This window comes from Emiliania huxleyi (assembly GCF_000372725.1).
Source record: "Emiliania huxleyi CCMP1516 unplaced genomic scaffold EMIHUscaffold_227, whole genome shotgun sequence".
Classification (NCBI taxonomy): Eukaryota; Haptophyta; order Isochrysidales; family Noelaerhabdaceae; genus Emiliania; species Emiliania huxleyi.
In genome coordinates, this window is record NW_005200362.1 from 25,796 (window position 1) to 51,594 (window position 25,799).

Consider the following 25,799-nt stretch of genomic DNA (forward strand, 5'->3'; position numbering starts at 1 on the left):
TCAACCTGCGCCGCGCTCGGCGAACCTCGACAGCGCTTTCGGTGGCATGCAGCTCTTTGCGACAGAAGCCTGGAGAGCAGCTCCTCTGCTGCTCACACACTCTGCACAGTTGACACAGCCTATTGTGCGGCTGCCACAGCTGTGACAGCGATGGGCTCGCCCTCACTGGCCCTCAGTCACTTGTGCTGCGGCTTGTGTGAGCGACACTGCTCGGCGACTGCCGGCACACTGTGAGACCATGGGTTTGAGGTTAAACCACGCTACCAGCGCTTGGTCACATCGGCCCCGAGGTCAGATCCATCTACTCTGTTGATGACAAGACTTGTCTACTGGCTGGAGCCGAGCAGGAGGGCCCAGCGCACAACCCCTGGTCAACTCAGGGTCCACACCCCGTATAGATCAACTCTTACAAAATGCGTACTGCTGTGTGCAGTGTGCTGTGAGGTGAAGCCCGTATACAAGTTGACGTATATTCGTCGATGCTATATTCGTCGATGCTCACCTGCACTCCCTCACTTCGAGGCGGCGTCTAGATCGGTCCTCGCCAGCATCCTCTCCCATTCGCTCAGCTCTGCCTCGATCGTCCGACGGCCCGCCGCGAGGTCAACGACCTGGCGTGCGACTTGACGCTGTACGATATCTTGCAGCTTCCGCCGCCGCCAGCCGCGTACATCGAGCTCGGAAGGCCTGACGGGAGCACAAGCGAGAAGGGGAACTCGTACGAGCCGGGTGGCAGCGAACCGTTCGGAAAGGAGGCGAGCGTCACGACGACGCGGAGGAGGTGACGGCGTGCGTATGCATGGTGGTGCTTGGTGACCGTCTTCCTGTTCTCCCCCGAGCCATGGGTCTCTTGTGTCGTCCAGTGCACGTGAGAAAACTCCGCGCCGAAGACCTCGAGCTGGAGCGCGGTGCACTTGATCTCCTCCTTGACGTAGAGGTAGGCGCGGCCGCTGAGGCTTCCTCCCGAGTAGGCCGCCTCCTGGTCGAGCGATATGGCGAGCGTCGCGGCGGCGTTGCCCATTACTGTTGCTCTGGGAAAGCTCGCGCGCGAGCGCGCCCCACCCTCTGCTGCTTCGCGGTGCGCCGCCGCCGAGCGCAAGGTGGTGGATGGCGTTACGCTGTCGGGTACTCTCACTCGGTTGCCTGTCTCTCTCTCGAGGTTCTCGAGGTGGATATCCTTTGGCCGCGTTGGGTAGCGAGGCTTGGTGTGACCCGAGCCACGGAGGCGTGTTTTCTGGCGGCCGACCGTCAGTGCACGGAGTTGCCACTTCTCCGACTGCCCCGGCTAGTTCCCGAGGCTCGCCGGGTTTCCCCTACGTCACCCAGGACCTAGCGCGGGTGGGTTGGAGGGGGGCTCGCCCCGTTCCTCCCCATCGGGCCGCGTGAGCGGCCACGCCTCGCAGATTCGTTTTCGCGCCTGGGTCAGGCGCGCGGGGCATCCCCCGGGTCGCTCGACCAGCGATCCGAAGAGTGGCCGCTATGCGAAGGAAAGAGCGGGGCCCTCGACGCCTCAGTCCGGCCCTCCGAGGGGGGAAGGGAAGTGCGGGGTCCCCACGGGCGCCTCAGTTCGGTTGTGTCTCTTTTTTGTGAGTGAGTGAGTATTCTTGATACGAAACCACGACGACACACACCAGTCGACTCGCATCGGTTGCCTCTATGAACGGCGGAGCTATTCTGTGTCTCCTGTGCATAGAGAGAGATTTTTAGCAATACCATTGTTTGTGTGCATAGTGCCAGTGGGGCAGTCCCGTGCCAGTGTCGTGAAAGGGAGCTCTACGTAATCCACTCCCGTCTGTGTCTCCACTCCAATGATCTCCGACTGCTTCAACGCCGCTCGCTGGCACCTCCGCGCGGCCTTCACCGCTCGCAGCGAAAAGTGCGAGGGCAGCGGTGGCCGTCCTTCTCGGCACCAAAGTCGGTGAGGGCTCCTTCTCGGACGTGTTTGCGGCCACGGAACGTGTTTGCAGCACCAGCCGCCTCGCCGTCAAGCGCGTGCGGCTCGGCGGGCCGATAAATTCTTTTGCTGGAGAGGCGGACGCGAACAACCGCCGCCGGCGGGCGGCGAAGGGGCGCGCCAAGGTGCAAGGAGGAGCGCGAGGAGCGCGCGGAGCTCGCTCCCTTTGGGGAGGATTACGGCTCGGGAGGGCTAAATCGTGCAGAGATCGACTTGTTCGATGACGATGGCCCCTGAGGGGGCCGTCTGCTGTGTCCTTTGTAGTGCCAGTCCCGTACCCGGTGTGCGCAGGCAAAATTCTTTTGCTGAGAAGGTCGACGAGAATGGTGATCCAAGATCAGCCCGCATCACCCATCCACGACCGCCGCCACTCCGCACCCGACTGAGGCGCCCACCGGCCCTGCCCTCGCAGGCTCTCTCCATCTGCGCTGCCTTCGCCACCGGCGCAGCTGCGCTGTCGCCGGCAGCGCTGCCTGCGCCGGCCGCCGGCCGCGCGGCGGTCTGCATGCAGGGCGGCGGGGCGGCGGCGGGGATAGGCGGCAGCGGCGGCCCGGGCCTGCAGTGGGGCGGCGTGGAAAACGATCCCAACTTCAAAACAGCAAAGCTCTCCGACAAGCTCAAGGAGGCTGACATTGAGCGGAGGCTGGAGAGCGAGGCGATCGCGGCGCGGGAGGAGGCGGTGCAGCGCGCTCGCGAGGAGCGCGCGCGCAAGGTGGCGCTGCTGACGCAGATCCCCGACGACGTCAAGGCTGGCACCGTCGACGACTTCATGTACAAGGAGGGCGTCAAGGACATCCTCGAGAAGCTCGACTACGACCTGATCGGGCTGACGCCGGTCAAGCAGCGCGTGCGCGAGATCGCGTCGCTGCTGGTTGTGGACAAGATGCGGCTCAAGCTGGGGCTCGAGACGTCGGTCCCGTCGCTGCACATGGGCTTCACCGGCGCGGCAGGGAGAGACCTCGCACCCTTCTCGGACCCTTCGCGCAAGCCTCTCGGACCCTTCCTGCAGGCGCGCCCGGCACCGGCAAGACGACGGTCGCGCTGCGCATGGGCCAGATCCTGCAGCGGATGGGCTACTGCCGCACGGGGCACGTGGTCGTCGCGACGCGCGACGACCTGGTGGGGCAGTACGTGGGCCACACGGCGCCCGAGGCCGGGCAGGCGGTCGGGAGGTCGAGGACACGTCCGCGACACGTCCGAGACACGCCCGTAGGCGCCAAAGACCAAGGAGATGGTCAAAAAGGCGCGGTCTCCCGCCGCCGCCGCCCACGCCGCTGGCCGCCGCCCCCTCCGCGCCGCCCTCGCCGCCGCCGCGCTCGCTCTCGCCTTCGCCGCCGCCTCCCACGCCGCCGCCTCCCACGCCGCCGCCTCCCACGCCGCCGCCTGCCCCTCCAGGCGATGGGCGGCATTCTGCTCGTCGACGAGGCGTACTACCTGTACAACGCCGCCAACGACCGCGACTACGGGCAAGAGTCGGTCGAGGTCTGTTCTTGAATTAGTCTATGACGAGATGTGAGTAGTAACTAAGTGTAGGCAAGAGTCGATCGAGATTTTGCTCAACGTGATGGAGAACAACAAGGAGGACCTCATCGTCGTCCTCGCCGGGTACAAGGACAAGATGGACAAGTTCTACTCGTTCATCCCCGGCACGCCGCCGCCGCCCACGCCGCCGCCGCCCACGCCGCCGCCGCCCACGCCGCCGCCTCGGGTGCCGCCGCCTCGGACGCCGCCACCGCTTGCGCCGCCACCGCTTGCGCCGCCGCCGCCCTCGCCATCGCCAGAGCAACCACTTCCTAGCTCCGGAGCAACCACCTAGGCTACCTCCGGCGCGTGCCTGCTCTGCCCTCGCAGGCATGGCCTCGCGCATCGGCAACCACATCGAGTTCCCAGACTACGAGGACGACGAGCTCGTCGAGATTGGAAAGGTGTCGCCCGGAGCCGCCGAGAGTCGCGACGCGCCGCACGGCGCCCCACGCCCCCGGACACACCGCCGCCGCCCCGCCCGCTGTGTGTTCGACGCCGTGTCAACCCCCCGCGGATCGCCCCCTCGCCCCCTCCCCCCTTCGGCGAGCAGGTGATGTGCCGCGAGCTCGAGTACAAGCTCGGCCCTGGCGCGGAGCAGCTCGAGCAGCAGCCTCCTCTCGGACCCTTCCCGGACCCTTCTCGGACCCTTCTCGTGCAGGCGCGGAGCCGGCGCTCAAGGACTACCTCTCCAAGCGCAAGCGCATGCCCTTCTTTGCCAACGCGCGCACGGTGCGCACCCCAGATGCGCAGCCCACGGACCAAGGACCATGTCCTCCGTCGCAGCACTGCGGTGCCTCTGCCTCTGTGCTGCTACCCTCCCGGAGTCTCGTCAGGAGGCAGACGGAAAGAGAGACATTGCCTGCGCAGATTCATAACCTCAAGCCCCGCCCTCCGTGCGCACGCAGGTGCGCAACGCGATCGACCTCGCGCGCATGGGCTCCGCCATCCGCGTCTTCAACGAGAAGGCGAGACACGCCGCAGACACGCCGCTCACACGCCGCTCACACGCCGCAGACACACCGCTCACACACCGCAGACACGCCGCAGACACGCCGTAGACACACGACACACCGCAGACACACCGTGCTCCCTGGACTCCTCCCAGACTCCTCCCAGTGCTTCCTTTGACGTCCCCCCCCCCCCCCCCGCGCGCGCGCGACAGATGTCTCCCTCGTCCAACGGGATGGTATCGGAGGACGAGCCGACGACCGCCGTGGCTGTGAGCGGCGTCTCTTCAGCAGCTGCCCGTGTGAGCAGGTGTCGGAGGACGAGCTGATGACAATCATGCCCGACGACTTCCCCGCGCCCGAGGACGGGCTCACCGGCATCGAGGACTAGCCCGCGGGCGCTCGCCCAGGCGGCGCGGGAGGGGCGCCCGGGCGAGGGGGCCGCGCGTGTCGCGCAATGCCGCAGTCCGGCGCCGGCACGGTCGGCGAGGGCGTGCGCGCTGCTCGTTCCGCCGGCCGGGCCACGGCGTCGCTCGGGCTCGTGGAGAGCAGCGTGGCGGCGGCCGGCGGCCTGTGCAGGCGGGCCCTCCTCTCGCTCGGCAGCGCTCCTTTCGTGCGTCGTGGGTGACACCTTGCAGCAGCTGTGAACGTTTGTGACTTTTTTTGTGTTGTGGGCACAACGCACGGCGACGCCGCGGAGGCAGGTGAGACGAGTCGTGGGTCGGGACTACGGACTTCGACTTTGGTAAGACTTTGCTTTGTTTTGTGGTGAACTCCGCTGGCAAACAGAGGTCAGAGCGAGGTCACCTGTACACGTACACCTAGAGGGGCCCAACAGCGCTAGACCGAGGTCAGCCGAAAGAGAATAGAGAACGTGACGAGACTCGTCGAGAGAGAGAGATTCCGCTCTCGCGCAAACTAAGTAAGTAAGACGTCTCTCCGTGTCCGTCTCGCACGGCTCGGGCTATCCTCGCTGTATCCACAATCTGCGGAGACCCCCGACGCTTGCTCTCAAACAATGATGGTCCGTGTCGTGGGCGGAGACCCCTGCTCGTAGTGAATCTGTTTGATCGCCGGCATCGTTGCTCGGAGGTGCTTCTTCAGCCGATCGAGCAGCTTCTCGCTACGCTGCTCGACCGTGGGATTGAGCTTCACAACGAGCTTTGCGCCATCGGTCCGCACGGACTTGAAGAGGCACCGGATCGTGCCATAGTCCGTCGGCTGCACATTGCAGTAGTCGCAGAGCTGTCGCACGTAGTCGCTCCTCGCAAACTCGCCGAGCACGTTCGCGACATCATCGCTATCCAGCAGCTGCGGAGCTGCACCTTCCGGTGCCCGCGCGCCCCGCAGGCGCTGTGCGACGGACTGCGCGGCGATGGCATCCGCCTCGGGCGCCGGAGGCAAGTCCTGTGCGAGTCGGCCGGCTCGTGCCGCTCTCGCCGCCGCCCTCGCCGCCGCATCGCGCTCGCCGCCGAACTGAAGGAGAGCGGGACGCACCCGCGGAGACGGACAGCGCACGAATGCGCGGCCCGAGAAGGCGGAAGTGCTTGTTGCGGCGCAGAGGAGCACGGCCAGCATTGACAGAATGGTGGCCGGCAAGGAAGAAATCCGGGGTTGCTCCGTCTCCTGGGCCGTCTCTGTATCTTCCATTTTAGAAAAAAACCGAGAAAAAAAGAAAACCGCGTCGGTCACAAAAAAGAAACAAATAGGCACTGAAGTTGGCCGCGACCGCTCGCCATTCGTTGAAAGTGCTCTCCATTCAGTCCCGCTCGCTCTGCTCGGCGGCACCACAAATGGACGCCCGGCTCCTCACCGCTGGATGCGTTGACGACCTCGTCCTGCTCGAGGAGGTGGGCGAGGCGGCTGTCGTCGCCAACCTTGAAGCTCTATTCAAGAAGGGCCGCATATACACGGGGCTTGGCCCTGTGGTGATCTCGGTCAACCCCTTCAAGCCCATCGACGGCCTGTACAGCGTCGGCCTGCGAAACAAGTACCAGACGCGACACCGGCACGAGCTTCCGCCTCACGTCTTTGCCGTGGCCGACACCGCTCTCAAGGCGAGCCACGCCGGCGGCGCGTGCTCTCGGCAGTGCATCCTGGTGAGCGGCGAGAGCGGCGCGGGCAAGACGGAGGCGGCCAAGCGCCTGCTCGAGTACATTGCTGCGACATCCTCTTCCAGCGGCGGCGGCGCCACTGCCTCGCGCAGTCCCATCCACGAGAAGCTGCTCGGCTCGAACCCGCTCCTCGAGGCGTTTGGGAACGCAAAGACGGTGCGCAACGACAACTCGTCGCGCTTCGGCAAGTACATGACGGTCGAGCTCTCGCCCTCCGGGGGCATTGTCGGCGGCCGCGTGACAAACTACCTGCTCGAGAAGCCGCGCGTGCTGACCCCAGCCAGCGGCGACTCGCGCTCCTTCCGTCGTCTTCTGCCACCCGAACCTAGCTATGACCAACTAATGGCGAACTAGGCGAGCGCTCCTTCCACGTCTTCTACTACCTTATCGCGGGCGCGTCCGATGCCGAGCGGAAAGCCCTCCGCCTCGCTCCAGCCGGTGGGTACGCAATGCTGCAGCGGTGCGCGACCCGGAACAGACACGTGTGTTCCGACTTGCACTGCGTTCAACTGTGGCCGCCGTGTTCGTAGCCCCTGTGTGCACGCGGTGCTCTCGACACACTGCGACCCTGCTCCCACCCATGCCACAGGTCCGGATGCGCCACCGTGCGTGGCCTTGACGATGCGCGCGAGTACGGCGCGATGCGCTCGGCGATGGCGGCGGTCGGGCGGAGCAGGCGCACGGAACCTTCTCGGAGCCTTCTCGGAACCTTCCTGTAGGCGATGGCGGCGGTCGGGCTCGCGGAGGAGACGCAGTCGGCGATCCTGCGCCTCGTCTCGGCAGTGCTATGGCTGGGCAACGTCGCTTTCGCCGCGTCTGGCAGCGGCGAGGTTGGCCCGCGCGACGCCGCGGCGCGCGAGGCGCTCGAGCACGCGGCCCCGCTGCTGGGCGTGGACGTGGCGACGCTGACGAAGAGTCTGACGCACCGCACCATCAGCACCGGCCTCGGCGAGCGCATCACCTCGCCGCTCGCCGCCGAGGAGTGCGCGGCGACGAGGGACGCGCTGGCACGCGCGCTCTACGCCCGCGGCTTCGACCACCTCGTGCTGCTGCTAAACCAGTGCATCGCTCCCGGCGGGCCGTCCTCGGCCAGCATTGGCATCCTCGACATCTACGGCTTTGAGGTCACTTCGCCCTCCGCCTCCATCGCCGCCAGCCCCCGTCCCTCCCCCGCCCACGCCGCCGCCGCCCTCCCCTCGCGCGCAGGTGCTCGAGAGCAACTCGTTCGAGCAGCTGTGCATCAACTTTGCCAACGAGAAGCTGCAGCAGTGCTTCATCTCGCTCACCCTGCGCGCGGAGCAGGAGGTGTACGCTCGCGAGGGGATCGAGTGCCTCGCTCTCGATCCTCATCGCGACTCGAAAGCAGCGCCCGTGGCGTGATGGGCTGGAGCGCTGAATAGGTGGTCGCCGGTCCAGTTCTTCGACAACCTGGTCGTCTGCAAGCTCATCGAGGGGGCGAGGCCGCCTGGGGTCCGAACTAGCCGCGACTCGCCGAGATCACGCGAACAGCCGAGAGTTGCCCCTAAGCCATCTCCGGGGTGTCCGCGCCTTTGCAGACGGGGAGACGCATGTCCGCGACGTGTCCGCGACGTGTCCGCAACGTGTCCCGTAGGTGCTGGCTTTTGCGGACGAGGAGACCATCATGCCGAAAGGGACAGACGAGAGCCTGCTCTCAAAGCTAGAGGCGCGCCTCTCGGGGCATGGCCACTTCCGCGTCGAAAAGGCGGCCGGGGGCGCGCTCCGCGGCGACTTCACAATCGTGCACTACGCCGGCGAGGTGTCGTACTCGTGCCGCGGCCTGCTCGAGAAGAACCGCGACACGCTCTTCCGCGACCTCGTCGAGCTGTGCGCCCAGTCCTCCTGCCCGCTCATCCGCGAGCTCCTGCCCCCGGCCGCGACCAAGTCGCCCCGCGCCGCGGGCGGCGGCGGCCAGGCGCCGCGACGCACGCTCACACACGCACAAAACACGCCCCGCCCACCCCCTCTCGCGCTCTTCCCTCATCCGGCGGGCTCCTCCATGGCATGTCTGTGACGTGTCCGCAACGTGCCTAGGGCGCGCGGCCGGCGACGGCCGGTGCGCAGTTCAAGGCGCAGATGGCGGCGCTCGTCGACACCATCTCGGCGTGCGAGCCGCACTACATCCGCTGCATCAAGCCAAACGACGACAAGGCGGCGGGCAAGTTTGTTACCGAGCGGGTCGCGCACCAGGCGGCCGACGCTTCCGAGACTCGTCCACTGCGCTTGCCGCGTCGCGCTTGCCAGGGGGGCGCTGGAGCACCGCCGTGCCCTCATCCTTCTCCCCCGCCATGCCTGCCTGCCTGCCTGACGCTTGCCCCGCGTCCGCCAGGTGCGCTATCTCGGACTCGTCGAGAATGTGCGCGTGCGGCGGGCGGGCTTCGCGTACCGCGCCTCCTTCGAGCGCTTCGCCGGCCGCTACCGCGTCGTCTCCGCGTCCACCTTCCCGCGCAGCGCGAGTGGAGGGGACGCCCGCGCCGACACGTGCGAGATCTTCGCCTCGCGCCGCATCACAGACTACCAGCTCGGCCGCTCGATGATCCATCCTCTTCTTGCCCGCCTCGTGCCTTCTCTGATCCCACTGCGGGCCTTGCTGTGTAGGCCGCACGATGGTCTTCCTCCGCTCGCCGCGCGACTTGCTCGCCCTCGAGGAGGCGCGCGAGCAGCGGCTGCACGTGGTGGCGCAGATGCTGCAAGGCGGCCTCCGCCGGTTCGTCGCGCGAAAGCGGCTCGCAAAGCTCAAGACCGAGAGCCAGAAGCTGTTCAATGGGCAAAAGCGGCGGCGCGGCTCGGTGCGACTCACCCGCTCGGGAGACACACCGACAGCTTCGGCTGCCTGGCCTCACTCCCTTGACCTCGCCCCTCGTCCCTCTCCTCTCCTCCGCCGCAGTGGGTGCTGCAGTGGTCGGGCGACTACGTCGGCGCGGCGCAGAACGCGACGGTGGCCAAGCTGCTGAGCCGGCACGGCGACGGCGGCGTCCTCTTTGCGTCGACGGTTGTCAAGGTCTCCTGCCGGTAGTCGCTTGGGCGTGGATAGGGGCCAGACGTTGGAGTTAAGAGGTTGCCTTCTCCTGCTCAAGGTGAACCGCGCGGCGAAGTCGCAGGAGCGCATCCTCCTGGTCACGGCGCGCGCGCTCTACACGCTCAAGCCTGGCTCGTGGGCGCAGACCAACCGGGTCCCCCTCGCCGCGCTGAGCGGGCTCTCGATGTCTACGTTTGCAGACGGCTTTGTCGTGGTGAGCGTCAACGCCGCGGAGTGCGACCGCGACGCGGACCTCGTCCTCTCGTCGCCGCAAAAGGCGGAGCTTGTGACGGTGCTCAAGGACGCGGTGTCGCGCCTCGGCCGGCCCGAGCCTCTCGCAATTTCCTTCGCCGACACGCTCGAGTTCCGCTCTGGCAAGGCGCGGGGCCCGATCGACTCACGCGGCCCACCTGACCTGCACTCACGCTCGCCCGCTCGCCCGCTCGTCCTCTCTAGGGAGGGCTCCTCGCGAGAGGGACCGAGTGTCGCACCATCAACTTTTACGAGGACACGTCGCTCGGCTCCAAGGCGCGGGCGGCAGTGCTCAACGCGGACCGCGCCCGCCTGCGGGAGCTGCGGGAGTTGCAGGTACGCATCCCGCCAGCGTTGGCCTCCAACGCGGCGCTCCAGCTCGCCGCCACCGCCTGACTAATGCGGAATGGGAGATGCGCCAGCGTGTGTGCGTCGCGGGCGAGGCAGACGCGCCTCTGCATCTGCGATCTGGCGCGAGAGAAGACTGTAGATATGACTGTAGAGTACGATGTGCATGACAAGAAATCACAGCTCTCAGTCCTGTTGCCGTGAAAACGCGGGCTCCTATCGACTCCTAGACGGTCGTCGGTCGTCCCTCACGTTCGCCAAATGCGGTCGAGGCCTTTGCCTCTCGCGCTCATCTCCCTCTTGCGGTGCAGGCTCGTGGATTCGTGGGGCTATTGCAACGACAAGGACGTAAGCTGTGCAAAGTGGGCCAACAACGGCGAGTGCAAGGGCGAGAATGCCGGGTTGGTCAAGAAGCTCTGCCCTCTCTCGTGCAAGACCTGTAGCCTCCTCTGCCGCGATGAAGAGGAGGAGTGCGAGGGCTGGGCCAAGGGAGGGCAGTGCGAGATCAATCGGGACTTTATGAGCAAGACCTGTCCCACGAGCTGCGGGACATGTAAGCCCGTCTGCTACGACAAGGACGAGATGTGCGGGCAGTGGGCGAGATCAGGCGAGTGCAAGAAGAATCCAAACATGATCCTGCCCACCTGCCCGGTGTCGTGCGGCGTATGCACCTCAATGTGTTTCGACAAGATCACAGAGTGCCCACAGTGGGCTGCTCACGGCGACTGCAACTCGAACCCGGGCTTCATGCTCAAGAGTTGCCCGGTTAGCTGCAGCGTGTGCGACGAGAAGGAGCACGGCTCGAAGAAGTGTGCCGACCGCGACCGCCATCAGTGCCTCGCGCTGGGGGAGCAGGAGTGCGTGCGCAACCCAAGCACCGTCATGCGCTTGTGTCCCGACCTGTGCGGCCTTTGCACGCTCGCGTGCGAGGACCGCCAAACGGACTGCCATGGTTGGGCAGCGGCCAAAGAGGGCCTGGGCTGCAAGTTGGACAAGGATTACATGCTCGACAACTGCCCGCATTCGTGCAACATCTGTCCAAGGATCCCGGAGTACGCGCCCAGAATAAAAAAGGCGGAGCTTTGAGAGCCCTCTCGGCGGCGGAGAGATAGCCCAAACCGCTTTAGAGTTGTGTCCGGTCTCAGCCCAGACTCGTTAAAGGGAGACAGAGCTGGTTGGACAGAGGCCGGTTTTGGTCTAGGGGTTATAGTACTTAGGGGCAGACGTAATAGGGCCGTCACATGACTTCGCGGTAACCAGACCCCTCCATGCAGCATGAAGAGGACAAGAAGATTGCAAGGCGAGGACGCGGCTTGCGGTCGGCGCCCTCGTCACTGGGCGGCGCCCTCTCGTGTTGGCAACAAGGCTCGCAGCGTGGTCTAACGCGGCCCTACACGCCCTCACCGTGTCGCAGTGGCCCCTTTATACGCCAGCTGCTCCATTGGGCTTCTTTGCACTGGGGCAAAAAGTCGTTTGAGCTTCTGTTCATCTGCTGCGCGCAAGCCCCGTTGCAGCTGCGGGTGCGCCAGTGGAAGCTCTTCGGTTGCTTGCAATGTCTTGCTTCAGATTTAATGGGACTGCATCAGGGTACTAAGCGAATCCACCCCAATAGAGGCCGTTCGCGCTCATACTCCAGACGCTCAAGTTCCGTTTGTTGTACAGTAGAATGCGACTTCGATCGTCCACAGTGATCTTTTCGGGGAAGCCGCGAGGTGATGCTCTGGTCTCGAGCAAGAACCTGTACTGCGCCGCGTGCTTGCGAAGGGTTCCAGCGGTTTTTACATAATTGGGGAAGGTCTGGTTTAGCGCGCGAAACATGGCAGGGCAGACGCTCCAGCTTTGGAAACTCTTTGAGCCCTGCCACGCAACGCCTGCCCCTTGAATAGCTGCCAACATATACTTCAACGTTGCATTCAGGATCTCCTCCCCGCTCTGAGCAATGATCAGGTGCGGATTGACGCTTTGGCGATAGAAGGAAGCCATTCTTCCGACACTGGTGACAAAGCTGTCATCCGGCGTCACAAACTCATGTAGGGGTGCGAGAGGCTCAGCATCTACGTCCACGTACACTCCGCCAAAGCTGTACAGTATAAGTACACGCCATAGATCCGAGCGTATCGGTCCGCTCGGGATCTTGCCATATATGTTCGCGAGATTGCTACCATAGTGCTCCTCAACAAACGCATGACACTCCGTGTCGTTGTACAGCTCCACAGAAAACGCTGGGTTGAGCACGTGCCAGTTCTTGAGAACGTACAAGGGCACACCGTGAGTTCGATAGCTCATGAAGATGCGCAACGGGATAGCAGCTGGCCAGGGGGGGCGTGGCTGCCACGGCTTGGAGCGCACGACGACCGGCATACTTGTGAGACCACGCCCACCACTTTGACTATTAATTGAATATTTCGAGGGGACGCGGTTTATTCAGTGTACGTACTTTAAAATATTTTTATTTTACTTGAGCACTTGAGCACGGGATAGGGTCGATTCCGCGTGGTACGGGACCCCTTGGGAGAAAAGGGAGAGGGGGTACGTCTCAAGAGGCGGAGCTCGAGCATGGTACGTGGTGTCGGACCAGCCGGCCGGCTGTACCCCCGTCCACCACGTGTGTTTTTTGAGCTAGCTTTCGATGTCAGTAGGAAACAAATGCAAGGCGGACGAGGGCGGCCTCGCCCTGGCAGCACAGGTGGTCGACGCGGATGATAGTGCTCTGAACCACATTGCCGGCCTTGTCGTCCGCCATGGCCATGCCATGGCTGTCCGTGAAGCTCGACTCGCGGCGCGACGAGTTCGGAGGAGAATGCCTTGTCAAATTCTTCTTCTCAGTGTTAGTGCCAGTGCGCGCCAGTCCTGTGCCTAGTGTCGTGCGAGGAGTTTTAGGTAAAATTCTTCCTCTCAAAATCGCTCTGAGAACGCCGCTTCTGCCACTGAGCCAAAGAGGGCACCCGCACCCGCTGAGAGCTTGGAATCCTACGAGTACCTCCAGTATCGTAGTCTTTGTTAGTATCGAGGTCTCGCGAGTTTTGGGGGTTCTCGGCGCCGCGACAGCGCTGCGAGCCGCGCGATGCCACGGCGCTCGGCCTGCTGAGAGAAGAGCTTCCCGGACGGCAGTGACAAGTTACCCGACATCAATCGTCGACGGCAACCTCGAGAACTGCGCCTCCAAAGTCGCCCAGATTCGCCTCTCGCGGCGCGCTGAGTTAGTATCGCCGGTGCGCCAGCAGGCTCTGCTCCACAGCAGGGCATGCCCGACTGGCTCCTGCTAGCCGTGCGTCCTGGTGGCATCCATTGCCAGCTCAGGTAGCCTCAGGAGGTCGCCTCGCGCACGACGCGGCGTCGCACAGCACCGCTCAGCGTTACTACCGAGTTAGTATCGTCGACCCACAGAGGCTGCTCTTCTGTAGGTGGAGCCGACAAACGCCGGCCGGGTCGGCGCCGCCGCCCCCATCGCCGCCGCCGGGGCGGCGGCGGCCTCGGCGGACCATCCGGCGCGCCGCGCGCCCGTCGGGGAGGTGTTCACCACCCCTGGCTCCTCACCCCGCCACGCCTTCGTGCAGACGCCGTGGCACCCACCTCAGGCGCCGCTCGGACTCGGTTGACGGCCACCCAAGTGCTTGGCTCATGCCAAGCCGACCGGCAGGCGATTCCCAGTCACTGCTAGGCTAATCTCGGGCTGTCCTGCGTCAGTGTGGTGCCGTGAGGGGCGCCACCCCCAAAACTACGATCGTTAGTACCGTGCGGGGGCAGTGCATTTAATTCTGTCAAAAATCCAAATCTGCTCCGTGGCGCTTATTGGGCTAGGATCATACGTCCGGGAGGCCCCCCATGCGTGCCGTAACGATCGACAGCGATCTGGCTACTCTGTTCACGTTCACACCTCGTAAACCCCCCATAACCCCGATACAGGAGGTACAGGAGCCCGGAACGTCTTGCTGGGCGGGCTTCAGGCACACGACTCCTGAGCGATGCGTTCTCGGCGCCCCCAAACCGCTCGGTGCAGCACATGGCCGAGCCCCGCCTTGCCCTCCGAGCTGCGCCAGGGCGACCTGAGCTCGCTGCGCGCCCTCCTCGCCGTTCGGACGCGCGGCCCGGCGCTCACGGCCGAGCTCGACGCGCGGCGGATCGGAGCGAACCAGTACACGCTGCTGGCCTGGGCCGCTTGTTACGGGCAGGCCGACGCGGTGCGGCTGCTGCTGGAGAGCGGCGCGGGCGTGGGGGCGACGACGGGCAGTGGCTGCTCCGCGCTGTTCGCCGCGTGCCAAGAGGGCCAGCTCGAGTGCGTTCGGCTGCTCCTCGAGGCCAGCGCGGCGGTCGACCAAGCCGCGGTCGGTGGCTTCACGCCTCTGTACATCGCGTGCTTGAAGGGCCACCTCGAGTGCGCACGGGTGCTTCTCGCTGCTGGCGCGGCGGTCAACCAAGCTGCCGTCAGCGGCGCCACGCCACTGTACATCGCGTGCCAGCAGGGCCACCTCCAGTGCGCCCGGCTGCTTCTCGCTGCTGGCGCGGCGGTCGAACAAGCCGAGGACGGCGGCTTCACGCCGCTGTTCGTGGCGTGCCAAGAGGACAAGGTCGAAGTCGTCCGGCTGCTCCTCGAGGCCAGCGCGGCGGTCAACCAAGCCACCGTCAGCGGCGCCACGCCGCTGTTCATAGCGTGCCAGGAGGGCAAGCTCGAGTGCGTTCGGCTGCTCCTCGAGGCCAGTGCGGCGGTCAACCAAGCCACAGGCCGCGGCTTCACGCCGCTGCACACCGCGTGCTACCATGGCCACTCCGCCGTCGTGCTCTGCCTGCTGCGGGCGGGCGCTGACACTGCGGCGCGCAGTGCGAGCGGCAAGACGGCGCTGCAGCTGGCCAAGGAGAAGGGCCACGCCGAGTGCGTGTGCGCCCTTGAGGCGGCGGTTAGGGAGGCGAAGAGAGCGGAGATTGAGGCGAAGGTGGAGAGGGCAGTGGCCGAGAGGGCGGCGGCCGAGAGGGTGGAGGCCGAGAGGGCGGCCGAGGAGGCTGCGGCGGCGCTGCTGGCGGAGGAGGAGGCGGGGAAGTGCCCCGAGGAGAAGAAGAAGGCCAAGAAGAGGGGCAAGAAGAAGAAGCAGGGCGGCGGGGGCGGCGCTGGGCCGTCGCAAGAGGCCGAGGCGGCGGCGGAGGAGGCGGCGGGGGAGGTGGTGGCGGCGGCGGAGGAGGCGGAGCTTGCGGCGGCGCTCGAGGAGAGCGCGCAGCTGGAGGAGGGGAGGCGGGCGGCGGAGGCGCAAGGGCCGTCCTCGGCCGCAGAGGCGCCGGCTCCGAGGGAGGAGGAGCCGCCGGCCGACTTCATCTGCCCGATCACGACCGAGCTCATGAGCGACCCGGTGATGGCGGCGGACGGGCATTCGTACGAGCGGTCGGCGATCGAGCGCTGGCTCGCGACCAAGTCGACGAGCCCGATGACGGGCGAGGCGCTCGTGCACAGCTTCCTCGCCCCCAACCACATGGTGCGCCGTCAGATCCGGGAGTGGGAAGAGGCGAGCACATGCTGAAGAGCGCAGCGCTTGCGCCGCCCGCCACCATCGGCCGTCGGCGCGGCAGCGGCTCACACCGCCCCGTTTGCGGGGCCGGCGCGGGTGGGTCTGGGGGCGTCAGACGGTCTGCTGGGACTACGCGCCCGGAGGGGACTGCTGCGCGGCGCACGGCGTGGGGCGTCAGACGGTCTGCTGGGACTACGCGCCCGGAGGGGACTGCTGCGCGGCGCACGGCGTGGGCCGGGGGCCCCCGCGCCCCCCCCTCACATGTCGCGCTCGCCTCGCGCCGCACGCACCGAGGAGGACGCCCCGCCCACGGACTGGCTGGCCGAGCTGCCGCACGAGCTGCACCTCCGCATCCTCGAGGGCGTCGACGACTTCTCCGACTGCGCCGCCTTCAGCCTCGCGTCGCCGCGCCTCGGCCTCCTCGCCCTGCGCGGCGGCCTGGCGCGCTTCAAGGACCCGCTCTTCGCCGTGGCGATGCGGCTGCTGCTCAGCCAGCGCTTCGTCGGTGGCTTCGGTGTGGTGACGCTCAGCGAGGCCACCCTTCGCAGATACGCCGCCGACCGCCCGGCGCTCCGAGAGCCCGACCTCGGCGTGGGCAGAACGTATGTACCCGCATTGCTGTGAGTATGCTGCTTACAGCCTGACCATATGGAACTAGAGCCTAGACGTACTCAAGAATCTTACTTACTTCAGCCGATCCCGACGACGGTGCGTTCAGAGGGCTGCGTCGCCGCCCCCCATGCGGCTGCACCAACCTCGCGGAGGCATTCTGCGCTACGTGCCCAGGGCCCCACGAGGCATTCTGCGTGACGTGCCTAAGCCCCCTCAGGGATCCATTCCTCGCGCCATGTCCTGCCCCTCGCAAGGTGCGCTTCTCTTGGAGGCGCAGGGCACGCTTTTCGGTAAACTTCTCCTTGCCGTGCGCTGCGCCACGCATATGCTGCAGCACGCGCAGGAGGGCGCTCGCCACTTCCTCTGGCACGGCCGTGATGTTGCCGCAGTCGCGAAAATTGAGGCCCGCACATCCGCCTTGGGCACGCAGCTCCTTGGTGCACACGCACGCCGGGGTGTTGGGCTGACTAAGTCGAAAGTATCGCACGCCGTTGATCTCGCTCATGTAGACGTAGTCGGTCTTGTGAAACGACGGCCATTCGCCGGTAATCTCGAGCGCTGCACTTCGCCCACCACTTTCGGGTAGCATCATCGCCCACGCGAGGGCTTGTCCATGGACGCCAGCAATTGCCATCGAGCGCCTAACCTGGGCAAATTGTTCGACCAGTGGAAGGCCGTCGAAAACGACGAAATGCACGTGTGCCGCAAGAGACTCGTTTGCCGCAATACTCGCGGTGATCACTGCCTCGTTCGATATAGTGCGCGCTTTGCAATGGCGAAGCACAAAGAGTATGCGTTCCGGGAGCGTGTCGGATTCCATGGGCAGCCCCGCTGCAACAGCTTTCTGAAACGCACCCAAGCGCGCAGCAAATCTCGCCCGGCCCTTGTGCATGACGCCCCTAACAATGGGTGTCTCCGCGTGCCCGCCAAAAACATGCCGAAAGCAGTGGCACTCACCTGGGCGCGTGTACTGCTCGGCCCGTGCAGCAATGGCGGGCCACTCCGCCTGGTTGACCCCGAGCGCGTGCGCAAGCATACGCCACCCCGTCATTCCCGCGGCATTGGGCGGCCAGTACAGGTGGAAGTGGGGCACAAGCTGAGGCATACGCCCAAGGTGAGTCAGGACGCGAGTGTAGAAATCAAAGGTGGGCACGGCCGCAAGGAGTGCGTGGAATAAGTTGTCCATGGTCATTGCGGCGACGAAAGCCGCACCGTCCTCCGCGCCTTCGTGCCAGGTGCATCGGTCGCTCACGTTGCCGCTTGCGCCGTACAGCGCCCTCCACGCGTTGGCCGGGCGGTGGCCATACCTGGGGCTCATCCGCCCGTACTCGGTGGTGACGCTGGGCCAGTCCAGCGGCCACAAAATTGACCGCGTGGTAGCGTGTGCCTGCGCGAGGACAGACTCGCGCTCGTGGCCTCGACTCGCTTGAATGCCAAGCCCCCTACCGTAAGCGACGCAGGCGTCCTCGAGGTGCCACTCATCGTTCGATGCGTTAACCGGCGACAAGTCAACTGCGGGCGTTGTGTGCGTGAGCCACCGCGCGGTGGTTGTGGACCGCACTTCCAGCGGCACCACCGCCGATGCCTTACTCGGCGGTGGCGACGGCGGCGCATGCTGCCGGCCCCCGCCGTTGCCGCTTTCCGTAGCTCCTGGCTTCCGCGAGTGCCTCTGCTGCTGGCTTCCGCCAAACTCGCGCACGTGCACCTCGTGCCGTGCCCTCGAGGGGGGCAACAGCTCGCCGCAGAGGATATGTGCCACCTCGGTTCGGCCCGAGCAGTAGCTCCAAACGCCCTCGTAAGGCTCTGTCCGCAGCAGCGTCACGAGCTTCATGCGCGTCGCAGAGGCCCACACCACGCGCGGGGCTGCGAGGAGCGCGCGCACGTCGTCGAGAGGGTCGTCGTTCGATTGCACGGTCAGCTGCGTCCGAACCCGCAGCGCAGCGAGTCCTCGCCGCACAGCAGCTCGATGCGCCGAGTAGTTGGTGGCGAGCACGAGCACAGGCACACGCCCACCGGCCAGCTCGCCACTCAGAGCTCGCACCGCCGCGGCATACATTGCGCCGCTGGCACCACCATGAGTGCCGTGCGCGTGCTCCAGATCGGGCACCCCGTCGCTAGAAACGTGGATCACGATGGGCTTCGATGAGCTGCGGCTCGCTTTGGAAGGGCCGAGGCGTAGGTCCTTGAGAAGAGCGGCCGCTTCGGTTTTCATGGGATGCCACTGGGAGCGGTAATGCTGCGCCGAGAGAGCATCGAGAAGCCTAGAGATGTTGGCTTCGTCCCTGGCTTGCCTCAAAGGCGCCGGTGCCGCCTTGATCGCTCGCGCCGGGGCCGACCTTCGACGTGCTCGTGCAGGATAGCTGGGGTGCTCGTGCAGGATGCAGGCCACGTCCGCCCGTGATTCGCAGACCCGACCCGTACGCAAAATAGCGGGCATGCAGCACTGGCGTGGCCCGCCGAGGCGACTGGAGCAGCCGTGTCCGCCGCACAGCCCGCACGTAGCGTTGCAGCAGACCTGGCGGCTTGGGTGCTGGACGCCGGCCGTGCAGTCAGCGAATCGACGAGAGGAGGCCGTGTGCCCCTCGGGCCTGATGGTGAGGTTGAGACGGCGGTGAATGACCAGGCTGTGCGCCTCGGCCGACGGCGAGAAGGACGAGAAGGACGAAAACGTCTCTGGGGCGGGTCGAGGCTGTCACGCGCAAGTTTGGCTCACGGACATCGAAAAAAATCAATCGCCGACCCCCCCCCCACCCCCCCCCACCACAACCTGACCTAACACACAGTGTTTTAGCTTTTACTGCCCAGACAGACGATCGTACTCTCTCGAAAAGCACCTTCGGGAGAAAAGGGAGAGCGAGGTGCGCTAGGCCCTTGCTTGCGGTTCGAACCGGGGGGGGAGGGGGGGGCCTCCTCGGGCCTCTCTTCCTCTCTTCCTCTCGTCGTCTCGTCGTCTCGTCTTCTTGTCGCATGCGGCGCCCCGTGTTGCCCTTTTGCGCGCTGCTCCGCTGACGCGCCGCTCCGCTGACGCGCGCGGCGCCCGTCGGCTGCTGCGTCCACCCGCGCTGCCGCGCTGGCAGGCTGGCCTTGCTCTTGATCTGGGTGCCCGCGCGCGCACTCTCGTGCAGCCGCCGTACGGTCTCATACCGCGCGCTTCTCAGTTGTTGCTCCCGGGGACCGGCGGCCCGCAGGGCGCGATCGACCCGCAGCCTACTCGCTACTACCGTCGGCGCCACGGGCAGGGTGGAGGCGCGCACCCGATCAAAAGCAAGGCGGTCCAACGGCGTCTGTGGGAGGGTGTTAGAATTTTACAACAAAACTCCCTCGCACAACACTGGGCACGGGACTGGCGCGCACTGGCACTAAACACGTACACCACTGGAGCCGCCTAAGCGACTCCCGCGAGGACGGCGAGGCACTTAGCAGGGTGTTAGAATCGTGCGAGGGAGCTTCGGGTTCTAAAATTCTTTTTCTCCGTGGTGTACCTGTGTTAGTGCCAGTGCGCGCCAGTCCCGTGCCCAGTGTTGTGCGAGGGAGCTTAGTTGTACTTGGAGCACTTGGAGTGCAGTCGGTAAAAGAAAGAAAGAAAGAAAACAGACAACCCAAGGGAGGGATGGGAGGACGGCACGCCGCCACCACACAGGGATTTTAAGGAGAGGAGTGTGGTGCTAGCCGTCGCCCACCCTAGGGAGTCTGCCTCTTCCTATCTCTCTTCGCAGTCTCAGTCGGTGAGAGAGAGAGAATTCTTGATACGAAACCACGACGACACACACCAGTCGACTCGCATCGGTTGCCTCCATGAACGGCGGAGCTATTCTCGCGCCCACACCACACCTGGCTCCAACGTGGACACGCCCATAGCTGGGGACACTACTAGGTCACGCATGGCATCACAGAAGTTTTATCTCTGGGCCCCGAAAGGCATCTCTAGCAGTGTCGTTACGCATGCGCCCCCCCCTCCTGGGCGCATGCGCCTCACGTCTCGCCAGAGCATAAGCCCTTGGCGTGTGGCGAGACGAGTTTTTCGCCATCGCAGCGAGCAGCAAGCCGCCCGCCGCAAACAGCCGGAGGCCTCGCCGCGGCACTGGCTGCGCCGCGGTCCCGCACCCGTCGACGCAGCTCCCCCCGCGGAAGACCGCGCGTAGCAACGTCTTGACGATCGAGATGAGCGTGCCTGAAGCTCGCCCACCTACTGCTCTCTCTCTCTCTCTCTCTCTCTCTCTCTCTCTCTCTCTCAGTCGGTAACCTCACATGCCGTCCTAAAATTCTTTTTCTCGCGACACACACATATTGCAATATGTCCACCCCGCCGCGCCGCCTCGCCGCCTCCGCCGCCGCTCCCTCGCCGGACGCGCCGCCGCCCGCCCACCTCCTCGACCTCCCCAGGGAGCTCCTCGAGCGCGCCCTCTCTCGCTGCGACAGCCCCGTCGACATCGCTCGCGTCGCGGCCGTCTCGCTCCTCTTCCACGCCTCGCTTGCGGAGCAGGGCATCCGCTTGTGGGCGCAAGAGCGCGGCTTCGAGGTGCCGGCGCAGCCAGAGGGCGAGGGCTGCGCCGTGCGGTGGCTTTGCTATTCTGCGCTGCTTCGCGAGGCCAACCCGCCGGCGAGGGCGGCGGGAGGCCAACGGCACAGCGTCCTCATCGACGGCGAGGGGCGGCTCTCGTCGTGCGGCAGTGAGGGGGCCCCAGGCCTCCTCGGCCACGGCGAGAGCGTGACGCGGCTCAACACGCCGACGCGCCTCTCCTCCTCGCTGGGCGGCGAGCGTGCCGTGAGCGTGTATGCTGCAACCTACCACAGCCTCACCCGCACCGCCGACGGCGCCGTCTGGAGCTGGGGCCGGCTGGGCCCCTACGAGCAGAGCCAGCTGCTGCCGAAGAAGGTTGAGGCCTTGGCTGGCCAGCGCCTCGCCTCCGTGAAGGCGGGAGGATTCCACAGCCTCGCCATCACTGCCGACGGCTCCGTCTGGAGCTGGGGCTGGGGAGCCTCTGGCCAGCTGGGCCATGGCGACGAGCAGGACCAGCTGCTGCCGAAGAAGGTCGAGGCCTTGGGGGGGCACCGCGTCGTCGCTGTGTCGGCTGGAGGCATGCACAGCTTCGCCATCACCGCCGACGGCGCTGTCTGGAGCTGGGGCTTTGGAGGCCGGTTGGGCCACGGCGACCCGCAGGAGCAACTGCTGCCGAAGAAGATCGAGGCGTTGGCGGACCAGCGCGTCGTCGCTGTTTCGGCTGGAAGGACTCACAGCCTCGCCCTCACCGCCGACGGCGCCGTCTGGAGCTGGGGCTGGGGATACTTTGGCCAGCAGGGCCACGGCGACGCGCAGCACCAGCTGCTGCCCGAGAAGGTCGAGGGCTTTGCTGGCAAGCGTGCCATCGCTGTGTCGGCAGGAGACACCCACAGCCTCGCCCTCACCGCCGACGGCGCCGTCTGGAGCTGGGGCTGGGGCGGGGAAGGCCGTTTGGGCCACGGCGACGAGCAGAACCAGCTGCTGCCCAAGAAGATCGAGGCCTTGGCTGGGCCGCGCGTTGTCGCTGTCTCGACTGAGGCCATGCACAGCCTCGCCGTCACCGCCGACGGCGCCGTCTTTACCTGGGGCAAGGGCGAGGCCGGCTGCCTAGGCCACGGGGAGGACCTGTCGAACCAGCTGCTGCCCAAGAAGGTCGAGGAGTGGGCGCCGGGGCGGTGATGAGAAGGGCGAACGGTGAGAAGGGCGAATGAGGAAGCGACGCGACTGATAGACGGCCTACGACCTAGCGTGGCGCGAAGGGGAGGAGAGGCGAGGCCAGCGGCGAGCCCTTTTGGTGCTTCTAAGTAGACGGCTATGCTCTTAGTAGACTGTGGATGTGTTCACAGTCATGTGTGGAATTTCGGCGTCCGCCTTCCTTTGTCCGCGGCGTCTTTTATTTAGGTCGACGGACTTTTAGAGTCTTGTACAGCAGTGGCGGTCCGCTCACTGCGGTTTCTCTTACAGCCGGCAGCAAGAGTTGTACCACTACCGTCTACCCGCCACCGCAACGACTGAATCGACGGATCGACCGTGCTTGTTATCAAGACCGATGTGACGTACACAGTATACATTCTCACACCCGCCGGGCGGCCAAAACGCTCTCGACGAGACCGCCGCCACAGCTCACCACGAGCACGCAGCGACAAAATGTTGACTGTATGGAAGTCGAGGCTGGTCCATAGGAAGAGGCTGCCGTGCGAGCCGGCAGCTGGCTGGCTCGTCGTGGACTGCCGCGGCGACTTTTACGGTGTCTTTCTTGATAGTACCGAATACGGTACTTTCGTTTACCCACCGCGTTCCTACCCACCGCAACGATAGCTGAATCCTCCAGCTCTTCTAGGCTCCTCTCTCGGAACCACTTTCCGCGAGCGATGGACGCGGGGGACGGCCTCACCGCCGAGCAGCTGCGTGCGAGGATCGAGGAGCAGCGCGCCTTGCAAGCGACTCTCACCGCCCAGGGGGAGGACGCGCTCCGCGAAATCGGCGAGGCCGAGGAGCGGCAGCGGCTGCGGCGGCAGCTGGACGTGGAGGAGACTCGCTCGAGCCACCTCGGGGCCGTCCTCTACAGCAGGCAGCGCCGCCGCCGCAGCATCGACCGGGACGAGGCGGGCGCGCTTCCGAGCGAGGAGTCGACGTTCGCCAAGCCCAAGCCGCAGCCGACTCCCGGCGCCCTTGCCAAGACGACGACGTCGTACGCGAGCAACGTCGTGAAGCGCGACTTTGTGTGGGAGGTGAGCGGCCTGTCCTGGCTCGAGCAGCAGCTCGCTCAGGAGGGGCGCGAGTGCACCAGTAGCGACATTTTCCACGTGCATCCCAACGACTCGGACTCCAAGTACGTCCTCGTGTACAGCCCGCGCGGCGCGAGCCTGCTCCACGCCGACGCAAACGTCTGCGACGAGTCCTCCGACTGGGACATCTGTGAGGACCCGCCCGCCCACCGCGCCCCCTCCCTCGGCCGCCCTGCCCCACGCCCCGACTCCTCTTGCCTCTGCCTCTTGCGCCTGCAGACAAGTTTCGCGACTTTCTCTTCTTTGACGAGAATCTCCGTGGAACGCTCGCGCTCGTGCGCGGCGCAGACAGCTTCGGGACGAACCTCTGCTACCGCTTCTTCGTGCGGGACGCGCGCGGAGACTTTCGGCCGTGGGGCGAGGCGAGGTTGCCCGAGATGGCCCGAGATGGCCCGAGATGGCCTTCTGTGGGCCAGCGTCGCCATCCCTATCTCCCCACACCTCCCCGCACCTCCCCACACCTCCCCACACCTCCCCACACCTCCCCACACCTCCCTCCCCCCAGGCGAGGCGCGTCGCCGTCCCTGCGCGTGACCACGTCGCTTGCTTCGTGGGCGAGCCTAGATGCAGCATCAGATGCGGATCAGATGCAGATCAGATGCGGATCAGATGCAGATCAGATGCAGATCAGATGCGGATCAGATGCGGATCAGATGCAGATCAGATGCGGATCAGATGCAGATCAGATGCGGATCAGATGCAGATCAGATGCAGATCAGATGCAGACCCGATGCAGCATCAGATGCAGACCCGATGCAGCATCAGATGCAGCACCAGATAGACGCAGCACCCGGCGCCTTCCGACGAGCACTCGAGAGAGGACGCGCAGACGGCAGGGGTCGCTGTCTCCCCGCGTACTCGTGCCGTTCGCTTCGCAGGTGGGCGGCCCAGACCTCGAGACGGAGGCGAAGGGGCTGTTCGGGCTGACGTTTGAGGAGCTGCTCGGCAGCGAGAGAGTGGGGCGGGGGGACGACCTTGAGAGCTCAGTCCCCCATCCCGAGGGGCGTCGCGCGATGTCGCCGTAGGCAGCGAGTGGGTGGTCGACGACTCGATCACCTTCAAGGTCGAGGTCGAGGAGTCCGTCGTCTTTTCGCACCCGAGGTCTTCCCATCCTCCCAAATCACACGCACGCACGCACGCACGCACGCACGCACGCACGCACGCACGCACGCACGCACGCACGCACGCACGCACGCACGCACGCACACACGCACGCACGCACGCACGCACGCACGCACGCACGCACACACACACACACACACACACACACACACACACACACACACACACACACGTGCGCGCGCATGAGCACGCGCACACACGTCCCCCCCCCCCCCCCTTCCCCCTCAGCGCGGTGCCTCAGATCCGGCTGGGCAAGGCAGACGTCACCTTCGAGCAGAAGACGCCCTCTGTCGAGGCGCCTCCCTCGACGCTGCAGGCCCACCTCCTCTCCTCTCCTCTCTCCACACACTGCAGCTGCTGCGAACAGGTGCCGCCCTCGACGCTGCAGGCCGACCTCCTCTCCCTCCTCATCGAGGGGCGCCACTCCGACGTCTCCATCGAGGCCGTCTACGGCGAGGCGGCACCGGCCACCTTCAGCGCGCACACAAACATCCTCAGCCAGCGCAGCGACGTCTTCGCGGCCGCCTTTTCGCACGAGATGCGCGAGAGCGCCACGCGCACGCTCACGGCGCCACAGAGCTGGGGGCCTCGCGGCCGAGCGTCAGCGGTGCCGCGTCTTCACGCCTCCCAGCTGTGGACAGGTGACGGACGTGCCGCCGCCCGCGCTCAAGGCGCTGCTGCACTTTCTGTACACGGACGACTTTGACGAGGTGCAAAAGGTGCCGCGCGGAGTCTGCTCACACAAACACACAGCCTCTCGGCCCCCCATCGCACCACACCCGCGGACCGTCGAGAACACACACACACACACACACACACACGCACACACACACACACACACACACACACACACACACACACACACACACACACACACACACACACACACACACACACACACACACACACACACACACACACACACACACACACACGCACACACACACACACACACACACACACACGCACACACACACACACGTACGCACCGAGACCGACGGCGAGACAGGCAACGTCGCGTCGCGACGAGCTTTGCTCACTCTCACCCCAACCCGCCGGCCGGCTCGCTGACCCCTACCCGCTGACGGGGGAGCAGGTGCTGCGCGAGGAGGCGACGCACGCGGCCGGCACCGACGCGGGCGACGCCGCCTCGAGCTCCGCCGGCTCGAGCTCCGCCGCCCCGATCAGCTGCGCGCCGGAGGAGACGCAGCCTAGATGCGGAAGTACAGATGCGGAAGTACAGATGCGGAAGTACAGATGCGGAAGGCTGGCCTGCGTGTGTTCGAGCCACCCCTCGCAAGGAGGCGTTCCGGCACACGGCGGCAGACCGTACTCACTTGGCGCACGCGCGACGTAGGACGCGCAGCAGAGCATCGCGCAGCTGCAGGCGGTCCTCGCCGCCGCGCACAAGTACGGCGTGCTGCGGCTGCTGCGCTGGGCGGAGGGGCAGCTGTGCGACAAGCTGTCCTGCGAGATGGCGTGCTCGCTCCTCAGCCTCGCGCACGTGTACGGCGCCACCGAGCTCGAGCGCAACTGCCTCGCCTTCATGAAGGCAAACATGGCGCAAGGTGAGGGAGAGGGCCAACGCAGGACGGATCACAGCCC

The 25,799-nt window shown here is 65.7% G+C and overlaps 7 protein-coding genes across 7 annotated transcripts; 5 read left to right on the forward strand and 2 right to left on the reverse strand.

Moving 5' to 3' along the window:
• Window positions 1-565: 565 nt before the first annotated feature.
• On the reverse strand, window positions 566-1,021 carry EMIHUDRAFT_114661 (hypothetical protein; the record flags this gene model as incomplete). The annotated part of the gene is made up of 1 exon (XM_005779757.1): window positions 566-1,021. The coding sequence occupies one exon, from the start codon at window positions 1,019-1,021 to the stop codon at window positions 566-568; it is 456 nt and encodes a 151-aa protein (XP_005779814.1).
• Window positions 1,022-2,271: 1,250 nt separating this feature from the next.
• Window positions 2,272-5,189, forward strand: EMIHUDRAFT_468866 (hypothetical protein). The gene is made up of 11 exons (XM_005779758.1): window positions 2,272-2,280; window positions 2,367-2,895; window positions 2,964-3,097; window positions 3,168-3,197; window positions 3,350-3,436; window positions 3,483-3,580; window positions 3,771-3,901; window positions 4,137-4,207; window positions 4,384-4,443; window positions 4,641-4,664; window positions 4,736-5,189. The coding sequence occupies exons 1-11, from the start codon at window positions 2,278-2,280 to the stop codon at window positions 4,814-4,816; spliced, it is 1,248 nt and encodes a 415-aa protein (XP_005779815.1). The 5' UTR covers window positions 2,272-2,277; the 3' UTR covers window positions 4,817-5,189.
• A 1,029-nt stretch (window positions 5,190-6,218) lies between these two features.
• Window positions 6,219-10,345, forward strand: EMIHUDRAFT_457182 (hypothetical protein; the record flags this gene model as incomplete). Its single annotated transcript, XM_005779759.1, has 13 exons — window positions 6,219-6,843; window positions 6,894-6,999; window positions 7,129-7,201; window positions 7,259-7,663; window positions 7,755-7,867; window positions 7,940-8,009; window positions 8,152-8,376; window positions 8,592-8,735; window positions 8,887-9,013; window positions 9,156-9,346; window positions 9,445-9,558; window positions 9,635-9,955; window positions 10,033-10,345. 13 exons carry the CDS (start codon window positions 6,219-6,221, stop codon window positions 10,222-10,224), a joined length of 2,706 nt encoding a protein of 901 aa, XP_005779816.1. The 3' UTR covers window positions 10,225-10,345.
• Window positions 10,346-10,437: 92 nt separating this feature from the next.
• EMIHUDRAFT_235849 (Hypothetical protein) lies at window positions 10,438-11,262 on the forward strand (the record flags this gene model as incomplete). Its single annotated transcript, XM_005779760.1, has 1 exon — window positions 10,438-11,262. One exon carries the CDS (start codon window positions 10,438-10,440, stop codon window positions 11,260-11,262), a length of 825 nt encoding a protein of 274 aa, XP_005779817.1.
• Window positions 11,263-11,566: 304 nt separating this feature from the next.
• Window positions 11,567-12,537, reverse strand: EMIHUDRAFT_235850 (hypothetical protein; the record flags this gene model as incomplete). The annotated part of the gene is made up of 2 exons (XM_005779761.1): window positions 11,567-11,690; window positions 11,768-12,537. 2 exons carry the CDS (start codon window positions 12,535-12,537, stop codon window positions 11,567-11,569), a joined length of 894 nt encoding a protein of 297 aa, XP_005779818.1.
• Window positions 12,538-15,461: 2,924 nt separating this feature from the next.
• EMIHUDRAFT_73352 (hypothetical protein) lies at window positions 15,462-15,683 on the forward strand (the record flags this gene model as incomplete). Its single annotated transcript, XM_005779762.1, has 1 exon — window positions 15,462-15,683. A coding segment is annotated over one exon (222 nt), but the record flags the coding sequence as incomplete, so codon positions are not given.
• Window positions 15,684-15,932: 249 nt separating this feature from the next.
• EMIHUDRAFT_235852 (hypothetical protein) lies at window positions 15,933-16,295 on the forward strand (the record flags this gene model as incomplete). Its single annotated transcript, XM_005779763.1, has 1 exon — window positions 15,933-16,295. The coding sequence occupies one exon, from the start codon at window positions 15,933-15,935 to the stop codon at window positions 16,293-16,295; it is 363 nt and encodes a 120-aa protein (XP_005779820.1).
• Between the last annotated feature and the right edge of the window lie 9,504 nt (window positions 16,296-25,799).

Bases quoted from the DNA above. Each gene is read 5' to 3' on its own strand.
- EMIHUDRAFT_468866 (XM_005779758.1), top strand. The intron at 3,437-3,482 runs GTCTGTTCTTGA...GTAGTAACTAAG, and splicing joins ACGGGCAAGAGTCGGTCGAG to TGTAGGCAAGAGTCGATCGA. The intron at 3,902-4,136 runs GTCGCGACGCGC...CTTCTCGTGCAG, and splicing joins GTCGCCCGGAGCCGCCGAGA to GCGCGGAGCCGGCGCTCAAG.